Here is an 18,063-nt window from a genome sequence, read left to right as displayed (position 1 = left end):
AGAATATTTTGTATGCTCTGATTCATGTCCTTCATAGAGAACTGATAAATTTGCCCCTTTTAAAATGTTGAATCGATTGTTATTTTCAGCTTAAACTTGAGAAGTACATAAACATCTTACTGCTAAAGCACAGAAAAATACACAGGTGAAATCTCTCTTTATAGGCACCCTCTTTCATCTACTCTCATGTTATTATTTGCTTCTGTACAAGACACAAGACTAAGCCTTTAATTTGGTCCACATAATAATAGCAATGTCTTACTGAAGTTTTCCATTTTCCCCTTACTCTGTACCTCCTTTATGAGTCATTGATTCATCATACTAAAACAGGGTAGGAGAACATCTTTTGAGAAGGAAGTAGGTCTGAAGTAGCTTAGAAGTGGGTCTGAACAAGCAAATTAGATAAAGAATCCATTTCCAGCACATCTTCATCAGTGTAGGGAATGTTAGAAGTGGTGCTGTAGGTAATGAAGATACATTTTTATTCCACTGTTTTTAGTACTTTCTCAGTCTTAAGGATTCTCATCTTTAGTGTTTGGATTCAGTGAATAATCATTTCCACAATTTTTGTTAAAATGCTCTGGAAATACATGTGCAAAGTATTGACCAAAAGAATAAGATAAATTACAGGGAATGATAACTACTGGTGAAGTTTAGTACTATAAAAGACAAGACTATTACAGTGAACAATAGTATTTAAGGTGTAGCATATCATGAAACTCTAAAGAAAAATAAACTTTGAAAGAAGAATTTCTTTGAGAACAACCTTCATAATATGAAAGGTTTAAGTAAATACTTTTTAAACTTCTTTTCTTCTGCTTTTATGGGAATATGAAAAAAGCAACTCAAAAGATTTTATCATCCAGACTAAACTACCATGCTGATGTTTTTTCAAGTTGTTAACTTTTGCTGTCTTGATATACCTCATTAGTAAAGGCAGTCTTTGTCCTAGAGCAGCTGAAATGAATATGAGGGGTTTTAAATTTTTGCTTAGAGTAAGACCCTTCATACATTTACTTATTTAAACTACACGTAGCTTTTTTTACATGCAAGTACCATTTTTGTAATATTAAAGGGAAAATAATATTTTTAGAGTTATATTGCCCCAAGTAGTCAAGTCGAAGTTCTGTTGTGAAGTTTGATGATAAGTTTGCTTTTGAAATAGCAGAGGAAACTTTGGGATTCAGTTTCTCAGTGATTGTATTCAAAAATCAATACTTGGCTGAATTATCAGAATGCAAGGGACTGTAAAACTTAAATATTTGAGTACAATCATGTGAATGATATATCTAAACAGAAAATGAATGTTCATTTAAAACAAGGCTCAAGTTTTATTCCAGACTAGAAAGATATATAACCTGTAGGTATATATAGTAAAATAATTAATGACAACATCCCTGACCTGCATGAAAATGAAATGTCTTCAGTTTAAGGTTTAATCTTTATTTTTAATCCCATTTTATGAACATAGCATGTGCTCTTGCAGACATGCTTTACAAACTTCAGAAGCTGGACTTCTTGAAAATGGAAGCTTTGCTGTGTTTAAGTACCTCTTAATTGGAAAATGTTCTTTTTATCCACTAAACTTTTCGTTTACTTGATAATCAAAAGCCCAAATTATTTTTAGTATCATCCACTTTTAATTACACATACTATTTCATTATGCCATCAGCATACTGTTATGTGTAGATGTAGGTAATTAATTGCAGTCAATTAATGTGTTCATAAAGAGAGATTTTCATGCAAATCAGCTTTTATAATTGGAGCTAACAACATCCCAAGGTAGTCAGCAAATTAAAGAAATTGATGTTAAACCAAGACAGGTCATCTAATCTTGTGAAATGGCAGCTGTTAGCAAACAAATGTCACATCAGGAAAAAGGGAAGAAGGTAATGGCAGGAAGTGGCTTCTTTTGTTCTTATTAGTACAGTAAATAATGATATTTGGTGGCTAATGCATGATCTTTTTTTTTCATTTCCTTGAAGACACTGGAAATAAAGCTGATCTAGAAATAAGTTTAAATAATTCTATAAAAAATACTTAGGAGAATCGACAAAATGTTTTGTTTCTATTTTATTGCTTTATGAAGGTATCAGATCTCTAAAGTGAGATAGCAATTTGACACTGAAGTTGTAGCAAGAAAAAAATCTTCAGGCATTGTAAATTTTAACTATTAATTCATGTGAAGAAACCCTTTTTTATCAGCTCTGGAAAGGAGAATTCACTGACAGTCCTGGAGAATTAAAAAAGAGGAAAATAGATATTATATGCAGTTCTGCAACCATGGTGATAAAATTAATACGTCCCTGGTGATAAAATTAATATGTAACTGGTTTACTGTCTTTCCCTTTTAATTTTTTTTCAGCAGATTCACCTGCATTCTGTGTTTACTTTTGTTTGTCTTGCAGACTGACTGGCATTTTCTATGCTTGAAAAGAATTATAAAAATATATCTACTTTTTAAACAGTAAAAAATAAATAATGGAAGGTATAGAGTATTTTAACAGGAATAGAGTGTGTTTACAATATTAGGCTCAGCCCTGGTAATACAGTAGATTCAGTAATTTCAAAAAGCAAGCTACACGTAAATAGTTCTCCTCTGGGCTGTGAATGATACCTGAACAGTCTTGCCTCAGTTTTCTTGTGTTATTATTTATTTATTCTGTTATTTATTAATTAGAGTTGTTTTTTCTTCCTGTCAGACTTTAGGTTTTCATTGAAGTTCTAAAGCAATCATGCAAACCAATTTTTTTTGTGCTTATAAATAGCCCCTTTTTAAATAAATCTTTAAAGCAAGGAGATTAGAAATACATCTATATAATAGACCAAAAGTTTCTTGATTGTATGTTGACACTTATATAAAATGTGCATTTGCTATTCCTATGTATTTCTAGGGATTGAACATAAGGAACATAATTTTTATGTATGTTTCATATTTATAATTCTTTTATTTCAGTTGATTTGAAAAAAGTATTAATATTTATTCTTTGTAAGTACTGTATTTTTTTAACCTATTATTTTGCTTAATTTAGGTAGCTTGATTAATAGAGGACAAGGCAATATACGCAGCGGTAAAACTCAGGATGTATCACATATTGCTTTTGGATCAAAGATCCTTGGGCCACCTCCATCTTCAAACAGAAGAGTCAGTACAAAGGTATCTGGAGAGGTAAGAAGGCTTAAATTACAACAAAACTGCTGGCACTTCTACAAAGGCAGAGATTGACAAGCAGAAGAGTCACACTAAAGGTTTTTTTCAGAACTGATGTGAGGCTGTGTCTGGAGTGCTGTGTCTGGAGTACTGTGTTTGGTCGTGGATCCCCAGGGTAACATCCAGTGGAGGGCAAGTTAAATGCTTGGGTGGCTACAGCACATGACATGGATTTGTTCAGCCCACAGAAGAGAAGGCTAAGGGAGAATCTAGTTGCTATTTTCAACTAATGCAGGGTTGTAGAGCCCAGATTCTTCTAAGAGGTGCAGTGAAAGGACCAGAGGCAGCAGGCCCAAATTACAGGGAAGCTCTGACAGTATAACGATGAAGTGGTTCAGTACTGGAACAAGGTCACAGGGAGACTCTGGAATTTCAGAACTTTCAAAGATAACAAAACTTGACTGGAACAGGCTGATCTGATTTCAGCATTAGGCCTACAGAGGTCTCTTCCTACTGAAATTACTCTTTGTTTTCTTACCATTCTTATTTTTCTGAATTTTTTGTTCTAGACTGCTGAAATTTGTGTGTGTGTAAATATTTTCCCTTATGATGACAGCTATGATGCAGAGCAGAAATCATGTATTTTGGTATGCTCTAAGTGGATGATAGTCAGCCATACAGTAGCTTATGCGATGCTATCAATAACAATGCCAGGGAAAACAACAGGTCTCACTCTGCTGGCAAATAAAATGCAGGTTTTAGGAATCTGGTAGGGACTACAGTTCCCAGCTTAACATCATGAATAAAGGATCCAGCCAAAGGAAGTAGATTCTTCTGTGGGAAGTCAATTGAAAGCTAAGATATAAAATGAAATTTCTTTCTCCAAAGAAGAAATGACTCCTGAGGTCTAGAATAGCCACAAGTTTCACTGTGTTTTTATCCAGATAACGAATTTTTTTCATTTTCTTTGCCTTGTTTTCCTTTCACTCAGTGAAAAAAGCCCTGCCTGTTGCTAAAGATTGAAGATACCACAACTGTACCTACCAAAAAGTTTCCTGAAAAGATAATATTTTTAAAAAAATATTTGGAAACATTTATTTGAAAAATAAGCTTAATTCAAAATGTGTGTTTACCTTTGAGTATTTTGAAAGCTGTTACGTTTTTGTCTTTCATTAAGAAAATCATGTCTTCCAAGGTAACAAAGACCTGGCGTAGGAAAAGTAATAGATCATGCCAACTTCAAAGTTCAGGAAAGGGAACTGAATCCGTGCAAGACATTGAGAGATTGGAGCTGTCATTCTCACCATGCAATGATTCTTTAGATCAAGGAGGCAAAAGGAATACTCACCAGACAACTAAAGCTGTATGTCAGAATGGTAAGAGCATAAAGAAAAGAACTGCCAAAATTTTTACATGATTCTGACTTCAGAATGTAAGACTTAATTCTCTGTTTTTCTAATCCTTTATCTTCCTTGTTAATTACTAAAGGCATTTATATTAAATCATGGCTTATTCTCCTGTAAGAGCTTGAATAAATGCTCATTCTCTCTGCAGGTATTCATATTGCAGTGTTTGAGCCAGGAGTCACCACCTGCTGGCAGTAGCCACAGGTTATACACATATTCTGCTTTTTCTCATACTGTGTATATAACTGGACTACAGTAGTGGTTCTTTATTATTTTGCAGACTTTTGCAAGCCTCTGTTTTATAACTTCTGTAGTTTACCCTTCTTCCATACCTAGTGTTAAATTTTTACTTTCTTGTGACTGTCATATTCCTGCTGACCTACAAGATTCCCATGCTGTTTGGAAGATGTTTGTATGCCAGGACAACGCTCCGTATGCTGTTTCTCCATGCCTCAAGTAAGAAAAGCACACAATATGACTGTTCACAGGCATTTCATAAGCTTCTGTGTTGTATTTCAGACCCTGCAAATCTGACTAAGAAAACCTCTGAGAGTGAAAGAGCAGATTTTCAATTTTCCTCACCAAAAGGACCATCAGCAGACAAGAACAGTCATAGAAGATTATCTCTAAAAAATGCAGCCAAAAACACATGGGAGATAACCAGTGGTATGGTGATCATTTTATGTTATTTTACATCTCAGTTGTGTGCCATGGTAGATTATCTGTTGTAAATTTCAAAGGACCGAGAAGCAGTCTTTGTTGTGGGGGATTATGGAAGCATCCTGCAACAGAATTGCTTTTGAGCATTGATAAACATTTGCAGCATTAAACAGAGTAACAGAACAGTGAATCAATAAAAAAAGAAAAATTCATAGAATCATAGAATGGTTTGGGTTGGAAGGGACCTTAAAGATCATCTAGTCCCACCCCCCCTACCATGGGCAGGGACACCTTCCACTAGCCCAGGTTGCCCAAAGCCCCATCCAACCTGGCCTTGAACCCTTCCAGGGAGGGGGCAGCCACAGCTTCTCTGGGCAACCTGTGCCAGTGTCTCACCACCCTCACAGTAAGGAATTTCTTCCTTATATCTAATCTAAATCTACCCTCTTTCGGTTTAAAACTGTTACCCCTTGTCCTATCCCTACACCCCTGATCAAGAGTCCCTCCTCCCTTTCCTGTAGCCCCTTTAAGTCCTGGGAGGCCACTCTAAGGTCTCCCCAGAGCCTTCTCTTCTCCAGCTGAACTCCCCCAACTCTCTCAGCCTGTCCTCACAGGGGTGTGCTCCAGCCCCCCGAGCATCTTTGTGGCCTCCTCTGGCCCCGCTCAAGCAGGTCCGTGTCCTTCTGATGTTGGTGCCCCCAGAGCTGGACTCAGCACTGCAGGGGGGTCTCCCGAGAGCGGAGCAGAGGGGGAGAATCCCCCCCCTCACCCTGCTGGCCACACTGCTCTGGATGCAGCCCAGGACACGGTTGGCCTTCTGGGCTGCAAGCACACATTGCTGGCTCATGGTCAGTTTTCCATCCACTAACACCCCCAAGTCCTTCTCCTTGGGGCTGCTCTCAATCCACTCCTTGCCCAGCCTGTGCTTGTGCTTGGGATTGCCCCGACCCATGGGCAGGACCTTGCCCTTGGCCTTGTTGAACCTCATGAGGTTCACACAGTCCCACCTCTCCAGCCTGTCCAGGTCCCTCTGGATGGCACATCCCTTCCCTCCAGCCTGTTGACTGCACCACACAGCTTGGTGTCATTGGGAAACCTGCTGAGGGTGTAACTCAATCCCCCTCTCCAACAAAGATGTTAAACAGCGTCGGTCCCAACACCCACCCCTGAAGAACGCCACTCGTCAGTGCTCTCCAGCTGGACATCAAGCCATGCTCTCATGTTTAAAGGGAAAAAACTAAAAATAATTTATTCCTTAAATCCCTATTAAATTTAATGCTAATGTCTCCAAACAACAGATGTACGAGAAATTTTACTTGTCCCAGATGAGAGTTTAGGATATTAATTATGGTACCCATGTAGTATCAGGTTTTTTTGGTTTTGTTTTTAAAGTTCAGTGGTGAATTTTCTTTTTTTTTTCCTTATTCACAGAAAGACACCTCAGATTATGGGTTTTTTTCTCTCTCACACCTATATGCCAAAAGGTGTGGATATTTTTGATCATACGATGTCAATCAACTTGTTTTGCATGTGTCTGGAAAGTACATTATTGTAGGAAAAATAGCCCTTGTCTCTATGAAAAATAACCCTTGTCTCTGAAAAAGTAGTGTTACTTTCTATTAAAAGGCATAGCCACCAACTTGTAAATTGGGCAGACTACTCAAATCTGTTCAAAATTGACAAAAGAAATTTTCCTTTACATCGCAAGTTATTTCCATTTTGTTTAATCTTTGGGATGTTTAGAAGCAATTATATACTATGACAATGTCAGTAATCCATAACTGCTATTATGCGTTTCATAATTTGACTGAACCAGATGCAAGATGCTAAAGCAAGTAGAGCTTTCTGTAGAAATTTTAAATTACTTCCTATTTACCTGAGTTTTGAAGATTCTGAGGCAGGAATCACTGTCTGTCGTGTTCTTCATCTAGAACATCACGGCTTTTCTCTAATGCTAGAATTTCATCAAAATTAAGCAATACTTGTTATTTTATGTAAATACAAATTATATGAAAAGACAAAATATTTATAAACACTGCTATTTTACTGTTTCTGAGAATGAAAACTGTTTCTATATGGTCTTAATTGTGTGTACAGGTAGATAAAGATACGATGTGGGTTTGTAATTCTCCAAACTTTTTTTCCATATTTTCCAGATTTCAGTTTCTTTTCAATACATGAAAACTGTATGTAGATGACTTCATGGCTTCTTTATCCTGTAGTACTAGATTCAGCTGTGTTGAAGAGCTTCCTATAAGCAGCCTCTTCAAGGAAAGTCCTCTCCTATGCTCTGTTCTGAACTGCTTTCAGACTGGGGTAAACTTGACCTCAGAGAATGATAGGCATTCTTTGAGGAAAAGTTCACAGAGAAGGGGGGAAATTCAAAAGCAGAAACATGAGAAACATAACAAAAAATGAGGAACCTAATAATTGTAAATAAAATTACACCATTCAACATATACATCTGCATAAAATACTGTACCAATCATTTACAGAAGTGAAGTGTACACTGACACTATCAGATGAGAGAACAAAAACGCTTCTACCCATTTCTTACCAAACTATTTCACATTTTCATTCACATTTTAAAAACAAATACCTTTCTAATAGAAGCAAAGAAATTATTATTTCTGTGATAACTTGTGTTGTAGCTGCAGTTCATGCACAGTGTCAGGATTGTAACCCCATAAACCTCAGGATTGATGTTCTAGTCAGGAAATTCCCAACAACTGATCTTGCCCCATAGTCAACAACCACAAGCTTGGCTCAACGGTGATGACTCAGCCAAAAGCATAGTCCTGACACTTCTGACAAAGTGCTAATGTGCATATACCCATGACAAGTCACTGGCACAAAACCACATTCCCCAAGAACTGCAAGCTTACATGGTTTCTGGCTCCCCATTTATACCGTTGTCGAAACAAGTTATGTCAACAAAAATCTATCATATACTACTCTTCTCTTATCAGCAGGTATTTAGTATTCTTGAGCTCTGTGCAACCATATCCTATGGTGATCTTGAGGCAGTACTACACTTGTTCTGCCATTGGCTTGAGTAAATAGTAATTTAAATTTCATGGGGGCAGGGGAGCTTTCATAAGTGGTTGTTCTTATTACCTTAGTGGTTAGTCACTGCTTTTATAATAATATCTTTTAGATTTATTATAGACCTCAAATCAACATGTCTTCTGTAGCAGGTGTGCAGTACCTTTACCAAGGTAAATTGTTTTTAAGCAAGGGAAAAAATAAAATGAGTGAGCATTGTTTATAGTTTGTCAGTCTTATTTATGCAATGCTGAAACCTTCATTCAAATGTTAGGCTGCAATTAGAAGCTTTAGCATAAGTCTGACTGTGTAGAAGAACTAATTAGATGTTTAGGTGATCATTCTTGCATTTATCTTGTTTGCTGCAGTGTTGTGATTACATAGTAGTTTGCATATTTTGCTAAGATACTCCAAATTATTCATTACAATTGGCATTGAAATGCTGAGTTAAAAAGAAATTTCACTATAGTTTGTGGTGGAGAGATAATGGAATTTGGTTTGGTCCAAAACACCCCATATCTTTTCAGTTGTAAGGCTATTAACAAAATGCTACACTGACTGCAGGTTACGGAAGTGTCTGGACTCCATAGCCAGCATAAAATGTCATCTTAAAGCCTTACGGACTTTTCTGTCTTTCCCCTGCATATTTCATTAAGAATAAGTACTATGTTATATAAACTAATATTTGCATTTAAGTTATTACTAACCCAAGTATATTTCTTCAACATCTCTGGAAATGAATGTTGTTCTTTACAGAGAAGGTTAGACTAAACAAGCAGAAAATTCAGGCTAAATATTATACAGACACTATATCTTCTAAAGTAGTTCTTTATATTTCTGAAGTACTTTTGATCTGGGTAAAGACATCATTTTACTCACAATGGTGAGTAAAGTGATGTGTAAGAAGTTTTTGGATGCCTGTGGCAGAGCCAGAAGTAGGAGTCAGGAGTTTAAGTTTCTAATTGCCTCCTCTTGTCTGAGCACTTGAGAAAAACTGTTACTTAATATTTCTTTTTCATATTTTGATACTTCATTCAAAATTGACTTAAAAATCTCAAAAAAACAAGTCGTTTAACACCTTTTTTTGCTTCAGAATTTATTATCAAATTTAATCTGTAATGGCCTCTGCAAATTAAACAGCAACTCCATTAGAAGTCATTCTAGAATGAGGATAGAACAGGTGAGACTGCAGTTAGGGACTTGGTTGTTACTAAGTCAGTAGGCCATAATAAAAATTAAGCCATTCCTCTCTACTCATTCACATTCCTTTGTGCATAAAAACTAGCAGATTCTCATGATGTGGATTGTATACTAAATGTATAACCATACATAGAGGGCTCATTACAGTGGTCTGAGCTGTTAGTGCATATTTAAAAACTGGAAAGACAGCATGATACATGTCAAATGGGATGGGGGAAAAGGCCTTTTCAATACTAAAGAAATATACGTTACACATCTTGGTCTTAGTCAAGCCACTGCCGTTGAAACATAGTAAAACATGTCTGGGTTAAACTGCAGAAGGGTGGGTGCCAGACTGGTCAGAAGACTGTGGAGCGCTGAGATAGGAAAAACTGCAAAAAATAAAAAAAGTTTCTTAGCTGGGTAAGTTTTGAAGATTTGTTTTGTTTTGTTTTGAAAAATGTAGCAAGTTGAAAATTTTAATATCATTGCCTTAGGGAAAAAAAAGAAGAACATTTTAGACTTAACATCCAGAATAGCTGCAGAGAAGATCTCTTTACCTACAGGAGAGTTGTCCAGACGATTGAAGTTTAGGAATAAGTAATATTTTTGTGGCATTTCTGCATAGCACTTTCTGGAGTTAAAGTGCAACATCTCCAGGGCCAAAGACATTCAAAACAATTTCAGGCTTGGTGGACCAGATTCCTCTTGGACAATTTATTGAGCACTTTAAAATACTGATTTAGTGTGAGTTTTTTAATCATGTTAGGTCACAAAATCAGTTGGGAAAAAAAATTCCTGAGTTCTTGAGCATGCTAACACTGTGTTCAGCTTCATGTAAAAAGTTAATGAGAAGATCCCTCTTTCATTTCATTATTATAGGGGAAATGATTACTTTAAAAATGCAGCTTATATAGATATTAAAATATAGTGAAAACATAAAAACTGTGAAATGTGAGTTCATGATTAATACTATGTTTTTTCTTATGACTTCAGTTGTTTTATTCATGTACAGCCTTTCACATGTAATTCCAATTGCCTGATTAAGAAAAATATGTTATCAGAGAGTGTGAGACAATCTTGAGTGATCAAATACAGGAGAATTCCGCTCTAGTACCCTCCTTTGAAAAAATTGTAGTTATTGAGCAGAACAAAAGGTCGTTGAGTTTACACAAATTAACAGTGGTTCTTAAGTTTTGATTAGTCTCACTCATTGCTTGAGGCTCTTGAAAAAAATAGTTCAAAATATTTGTAAAATAAATGGCATTACTTACATGTTCATCTTTCATGTCTTTTACTAATTAAAAGCAAGGAGAGATTTCAATATATTTACAAAATAGACTTTTTTATGTATAATAGACAATGATCTACTAGATTGTTGTTAAACCAGCATGATTATCTAATATAAAAAGAATTTACTTGAAAAGCTTTGGGACTTCTGACTATAGATGGTCTTCATGTAGAGGCTGAAAAATAGTCTCTTCTGGAACAAGTAGGTGCAAGGCATCAATGTACAAGATGCGTTAAGTCCCTGCTTTTCACTGGTTCCTAATACAAACTATGGTTTAGGATATTAACTGGAGTTTGGTAGCTTTACTAGCTATCTTCAGTAAACTGGAAAAATCAAAGCCACCCAGTAAGAAGACAGCTGTTTCTCCTGACATCTCATTCTTCTTTCTTCTGCTTTCATTTGTGGTGATTCAGACTTCCCCTTCCCTCCCCCAAAGCAGCTGAATCTGCCTGAAGTGGTAATTATCTCTAACAAAACTAAAAAGAGTAGAATACCATAGTAAACTTACTGTCTTCTGTGATGACAAGCATTTTATTATTGTGGTGCTACTTTATTATTACGTTTTTAGTATTTTTTTTTATTGAGGCTTTTGTAATACGGTTGGTGGTAACTTTGTTTTATGGAGCCAGAAAGTTTCAAGATCAGGTGAATAATCCACACCACACTAGCTTTAATGAAGATAAGGGAGTATTGCATACTTGAGCAATTCTCCTTTTCTCGGATGCTATTTGAGATTGGTTTTAATCAATCAAATTGACATTTTTTTCTATACCATCATTCCAAACAGTAAAATATAAGTTAACAATAAGAGTATAAAAATGGCCTTTTCATGTTTATCTGGTGCACTCAATCTTTAAATCCATTTGTGTAGTTTATTGTTTGTTTTAAAATTGGCAGATTAGTACTGCCTGTATTCAGGGAAACTTGGTGAAACGGATATCTTCATACATTTTTCATGTCACACTATTTTTCATCAGAGCTGTAGTTTGAAATTGAGATTTAAACCATAAGTTCTGGACATAAAAGAAAGTGTAGAATTTCAGCAATAAAAAAGCAGCAGATTGTAATATTATGAACTTTCCACCAACGATGTGTGATTATTTTTTTAAATGTCAGCCATAAAAAATGCCAATAGAAAAAGATCAATAGCCAAATTTAATAAAATCATGTTTTCCTAGAATGAAATTCACTTGAACAGTTTGAAATCTTAACAGCTAAATAATTTCAGATTTGCAAATTGCAGGCTTGCATGTCATATATCGTAGCCTACAGATTTTTTGAACTGTGATCTGGAAATGTTTTGATTAACCTTGTCTGACTTAGAAAGAAGCCTGATCTTTTTCACTGCATCCTCATCACTCTTCCAGCTGATAAATCTGATAAGCAGAATGTTTCTGTATTAGAAAAAATTACTTTGCTGTACAACTTCCAGAGAAAAGGAGAGTGATCAGGGTAACATACAATTTACATATTTGGCATTAAAATAAACATTGTACATTTCAGATGAATGGGTGTTTCCAGAAAGTCTCAATGAGAGCGTTCAGTTGGATGGAAGTAAGCACTCCATAGCTACTGAAGATTCAGCCTGCCATAATTTAACCTCACCACAGAATGCCTCTGTTGAACATCACAGCAATAAAACAGGTGATCAGCAAGTGAATGAGAAAGAGTTTTTCACATTTTCATCAAGACCTCAATCAGCTTCTCACGGGAAGTCTCCAAATACGTCACCAGAATGTTGCATTTTCCCTTTGGATTTGAAGCAAGGCAGTAATGGTGTACATGAGAAAATCCAAATTGAAGATAACTTTCAAGGAGCTGTCGGCAGTGAAAAGGTAGGCCACTTTGTACATGTAATTCTTGATAAAGTAGTTTTCATCCTAAAACTCCTAGGATGAGATTCTGTCTTCACGCTAGACAGAGAGGATAAATCATCTTTTCCCCATATACCTACAGGTAGATTTGTCTTTGTCAGATTGCTGTGTCTAACTGGATACAGGAGTGAAAATGCAGGTATACGCTCTGTACAAGTGGACAAAAGAAACCTAACTCTCTGTCAGCCCCTGTGCTAACAGAGAGATGGGAGTATCGTGCATCATTACAACAAAAAAGATTTTAGGAAAGCCTGCATCATAGATCTGAGTGAGCTGGAAGTCCATTATGGTTGAGCAAGAGTGCAGTAAATAAGGCTTCATTGTGCCTTTTAAAACTCTAAGCAGGGACTGTTTTGCTCACCAACATTGTTGAAAGTGAATTAAGAAATTTCAGCTTTTTAATGTCATTTGATTATTGATATTTCTGCTTTATATCCTATCTGAGCTGTGTCAGCATCACTAAGTTTAATTCTTTTGCAATGTGGAAATATTTCAGCAATAAAAATAATGAAAGAAAAGAAATATTTTTTTAACAAATGTATCAGCTGATACTATACAGAAATTCACCAAATTGTCAATGCACTGAATAGTTGCATTGTATCATTACAGTAACTGCCAAAAGTTTCTACCTTTATGAAAATTCTAGTGTATTTCATTTTTAATAAAATCTGTTTCTTAGCATTCTAATCTGTTCCTCATAGCTGAGAAATAAAATGCAACCGAGTTACATAATAGTAAGATGGACTGAACTTAATTGCTCTATATTCTGTATTTCTGCGTTTCTGAGAAACCAAATTTCTGATGCTAATTATAAGAAATATAATCAGGTTTTTTTCTGTAGTTATGGGGGTTTTCCCATTATCTGGGGCAGCGTATTATTTATTAACTTAAACCCATAAGACTTTGTTATTTCAAACAAAGTTCCAGATTTTCAGAATTAAATCAGTTTTAGTCAAGTTCATGAGCAGTGCTATATGGGATACCATGGGATACCATTCTGATGATATAGAACTGTGTGGATTTCAAAGAATTTCTTTGTGCGTTATGCTTATGAGAAGCCAGAGAGGTTACTGTAGAAGCTAGGTTAAGAAAATATTTCCATAACAGAAGGATTATGGAAGCTTTACAGCACTGTCATTTACTCATAGTTTCCAATTTGATTGCCTTTTTTTTTTTCTTTTTTTTTTGAGCGGGGGTGCAGGCAGGAGTCATTAAAGTCATTTGTAAAGATACATCTCAAAAGCAGTGCAAAAATGGCAAACAAAAATTTCTGAAGCGGTACTAGACAATGAAGGCCGTGCTGTAATAAGTGAGTGAAAATAAAGTGTCTTTCAAAACTCAGTGCATATGGCATACTTAACTGATGAACTATAAAGCAAGACAAATTTATATAAATTAATCAAAAGCTAAATTAATCATTAAACTTTGCTGGTGCTTAAGCCTTTATTGAAGATAGCTAACCTTCCATGCCATCGTTCTACCCCAGAGATCCAGTGCCAAGTGCACAAAGAGAAAGCTGTAGCCAAGTACTCCTGCTTTTACAGCACAAGAACAACATCAGGGCACAACATTAATGGCCATTCTAGAGGTTTGATGCAAGAGAGACTGATAGAGGATCCCTATCTTGTTTAGAAAGATTTAAGGTATTATATAAACTAAGAACTTTTCTTTGACTATGTGCCAGAGGTGTGCTAGGGAGCAGCCTTTGTTTCATTCATTACCTTTGGATGCAAACTGCGTTAAATAGTATCAGCACTGCAGCTGGAGATGCATTAGACTTACAAAGCTAGAAGATAATTACATTAAACAAATTACAACGTGCTAACAAATTATCCAGAGTTTTTTTCTCAGACTAACTACTACATTAGTAATTCATAGTTAAGCCTTTCTTTCATGTGAAAGAAATCACTGAACCAACAAATTACTTAGCAGTCATATTTTGCCCATATTCATCCTCTTCCCTGTACAGATACATTCTGTGTTGCTTCTTGAAGTCAGCTTTATGCTGATAATCTGGATACACATTTAATATTCAGATTACTGAATCTGCATTACTGAAGTAAACTAGAAAACAGTTTTATTTCAAGCACTGAAAATACAGGGAAGAGGATCCTGGAAAAGCCATGATAGCTGAACATAAGACTGCCAACTTAATAGTATCTATTTCACCACGGTTTAAGGTATCTTTGCAAACTTACCAAAATTCTTTAGCCCAACCATAACGTGTTTCTGAGTTTACATCACTTATGTGACAAAATATTTATTTGACTAAGTTATGCTGAATCTTGCAGTGCTTTTTAAAAACATGTTAATCTTGCATGTAAATAAGCTACATTATTACAGGTTTTCACACTGTTACTGTTTCTCATGATCATTATATTACACCTTTCTTTGGAATTCACATACATTATGTTTGTGTATAACACACATGGATATGTACACACTTTTGAACTATATCAAATAAGATATCTCAACCTACAATTTAAGAAATTGCATTTGAGCGTAAATTGACTTTCTCCTGGAAAATGTAAGTAAAACTTTGTCTTAATTGAAAAAAAAATTTGCATATCTTTGTAGTTTAAATATCTCAGACTGGTAAAAAGTCCAAAAGTTTTCCTTGGGTTTTTTATGTCACTGCATCAAGAATTAAAAAAATTACAATCAAAATCCCAGTTTCATCCTAGTCTACATTTGAAGTTCGTGGAGCTGCAAAGGAGAATTATGTACTTATTTATTAAATCTGTGGAAAATCGGTATTATCTACAAAAAATATTTACTTAATTGTAAAATATAAGAGACAGGTTATACATCAGGATAAATTTCAAGTAAGTGAGCATTGACTCTCTTTATGTTGCATATACTGAGAGCCATAAGATATGCACAATAACTGTGCCAGAATTATACAGTCTGTGTAACTTTGGGTTTTGGGGAGGAAATGTTTCAGCCTGCAAACTGCGAGTATTTATAAATTCCCTTTAGTGGTTACTAATTAGTCACTGAAATAGTTCAATGCTGTTATTCAATTATCAGAGTTAAATAATCAGTAAAGGATAAAAATTGCTTCTTCTCTTGGAACCATTCACCATCAAGTGACTTATTTTGTAATTATATGAATGTCCATGCTTTCAGCTCAAATTTCTGTCAGAGACTTTGTATAATTAAACTTGTCATGGCAGCATTTACGGATTCTGTCAAACCCAGAGCAAAAGCAAGAACTCTTGCTGACTATAAGAGTTGTGTGACTGTGGCAGGTGTGACCACTAGTCACATAGTGCTGTCAAAAATGCAGTTTTAAATGTAACAGGCATGTTCATCAGAGAAGCCTTCAGTGGAGAAATTGAAAATTTTTCTGTCCTTATACAATTCAAAGAATAAAGGAATAGAATTAAATAAGATAATACACCCTTAAAAGGGCTGATAGATAATTTCACTCTGATACCTCAGTGTTAAAGCTCAGCATACAAAGGGATTGTATCCCATCTGCTCCTAGTAGGTCGCCCTCTAGAGTCATTAGAATGATCTTAAAATTACAACCCAGCAAGAGCAATCAGTTTTATGTATCCAGAATTGTCCATCTACACGTTCTTTCAAGGAATACTATACATGAGTGGAAGTGCTCATTCCTCAGGAAAATCATTCTCATTTTCATTTTACATATGTTGCACTGTAGTTAATCAAGCAAACTTTATTGATTTAATAAATTATTCTAGAACCTAAATATGTATGGATGAAGAGACATGGAAAGATGGGAGGGATTTAAGCTTCAGATAAATCATTGTCCATTTATCTCTAATGTGCAGGGAAAAAAATACAGTGTTTTCTTTAGTAATCTTCCATCTTAAAATGGGTTTCCAGCAGAGATTTTGAGACAACTTATGGGAAATAAAAATCCATGAAAAATAGGGAAATACAGTTTTGTGTTTCAAGGAAAGTACTGAGAGAATCATAAACTTTCAAAACGTGTATCATTAATAAAATTGAGGGATTATTTTCTTGAATGTGCATTTCATTCTGTGTAATCCAGTCCTGGACTCACTGAAGTCAGTAACGAATTTGGATCACTTTAATTTGCAGTCAGACTGCACCCTGGCCGTGAGAGGCATACTGAAGATGATATTTCAGTGTCTTATTGACTCTTGTAATATATATTGCCTTACAGCCAGTGTGGTAGCATATGGCAGAGGACCAGCATGACAAGATGAAGATGAGGCCTCTTTCATCCTTTCTTCCTTGAGAATAAGAACATTGAGGCAAGCACTAAATGTGCTTCACCATTATTTTTCTTTCCATGTGTTCAGACTTGCTGTTTGTTATTATGATGAACATTATACATCATGTTGTTATGAGTGAACATCATACACTTGATTCGTGGGATATTTGGCAGACATTGTTAGAAGCGTGAATATAAGGTTAACAACTAACCTCCAAATTCTTAAATGATACTCAAATGGTACTGAATATGGTATTCAATTATATTACCAGAGGTGAGCAAAGTGATCTCAGCAGGGGTTATTCCTTCTACATTTAAGCTGAAGATGTGATGTGAAAATATGGAATATTAATAGTTCAATGGAAAGACATTGTCGTGGACCTTTTGCATACTTTTGGGTTACAGTTGTAATAAATTTTACTGAAATTATGATTATCATGTAACACACAGGTTTGGGAGGTTACCAGCATTCTAAATTTGGGCCAACATTTTGAAAAGTGTAATCTTGTCTCCCTCTCCTCCTCTTTCTACCTCCTGCTTTTTAGTACTTGAGATGTAAGAACATGGTTATGGTATCCTCATTGTAGTTGCCAGCAAGAGCAGCTGGTTTGCAGAATCCTTGCAAATTCAGAATTAGGAAGCAGAAATTAAAGAGCTATTTTGAAATTTTAAGGTTATGTAAAACTGTAAAACTGTTTCCTAAATTTAGGATGACAACAGTGAATTCATCCAGAGTACTGAGAACCTTGAGATCAACCACAGCAGGCAAGGAACATCTGATTCAGCAGTTTTTAAAGAGATCCCATTAAAGAAGATGTCATCAAGAAATGAATACTGGAGGAAAAAGGGACACAGCAAACATAAACTCGAAGAGACCAGCTTATCAAAACCACAGAGTTCCACTATGAGAAAAACAGATTCTTTTAGCTCTCAGAGAAGCTTAAAGCCTACCCTTTCTCTTTCTCCAACTGAAAGTAAATCTGAATTCTTTAAAGTAGTTCCAAATGGATCTGAAGAAAATGAAAGATACGGAGGAGTTCCTGGCCAGTTAAAAAGATCCATCAGTAAAAGGTCTCTCAAGAAAATCTCAAGAGAAAATTCATGTCTGACAACACAGGCTCATGTAAGTGATTTTTACTTTGAAATTAAATTATTAGGTTGTATAAAGAAGATATATTAGGTATACCCATTTGCATGAAGTGAAAAATAATACGTCTTTCATCCAGATATATTCTGGTTTCATCGTA

The 18,063-nt window shown here is 35.4% G+C and overlaps 1 protein-coding gene across 4 annotated transcripts in view; it reads left to right on the top strand.

Moving 5' to 3' along the window:
- Positions 1–18,063, top strand: part of CFAP20DC (CFAP20 domain containing) — an 84,561-nt gene that overhangs the window by 31,590 nt on the left and 34,908 nt on the right. For 3 of the 4 annotated variants that reach the window (XM_074835861.1, XM_074835862.1, XM_074835860.1), the window contains 5 exons: positions 3,033–3,169; positions 4,347–4,527; positions 5,077–5,223; positions 12,236–12,567; positions 17,526–17,939. In XM_074835861.1, coding sequence (XP_074691962.1) covers positions 3,033–3,169; positions 4,347–4,527; positions 5,077–5,223; positions 12,236–12,567; positions 17,526–17,939 — 1,211 coding nt within the window. Of the gene's footprint in view, positions 1–3,032; positions 3,170–4,346; positions 4,528–5,076; positions 5,224–12,235; positions 12,568–17,525; positions 17,940–18,063 lie in introns of those variants that run through there. The other variant, XM_074835863.1, reaches the window with a different exon arrangement.

This window comes from Strix aluco, chromosome 11 (genome assembly GCF_031877795.1).
Source record: "Strix aluco isolate bStrAlu1 chromosome 11, bStrAlu1.hap1, whole genome shotgun sequence".
Taxonomy (NCBI): domain Eukaryota; kingdom Metazoa; phylum Chordata; class Aves; order Strigiformes; family Strigidae; genus Strix; species Strix aluco.
Note: the sequence above shows the minus strand (reverse complement) of the source record. Positions and strands in the feature narration are given on the sequence as shown.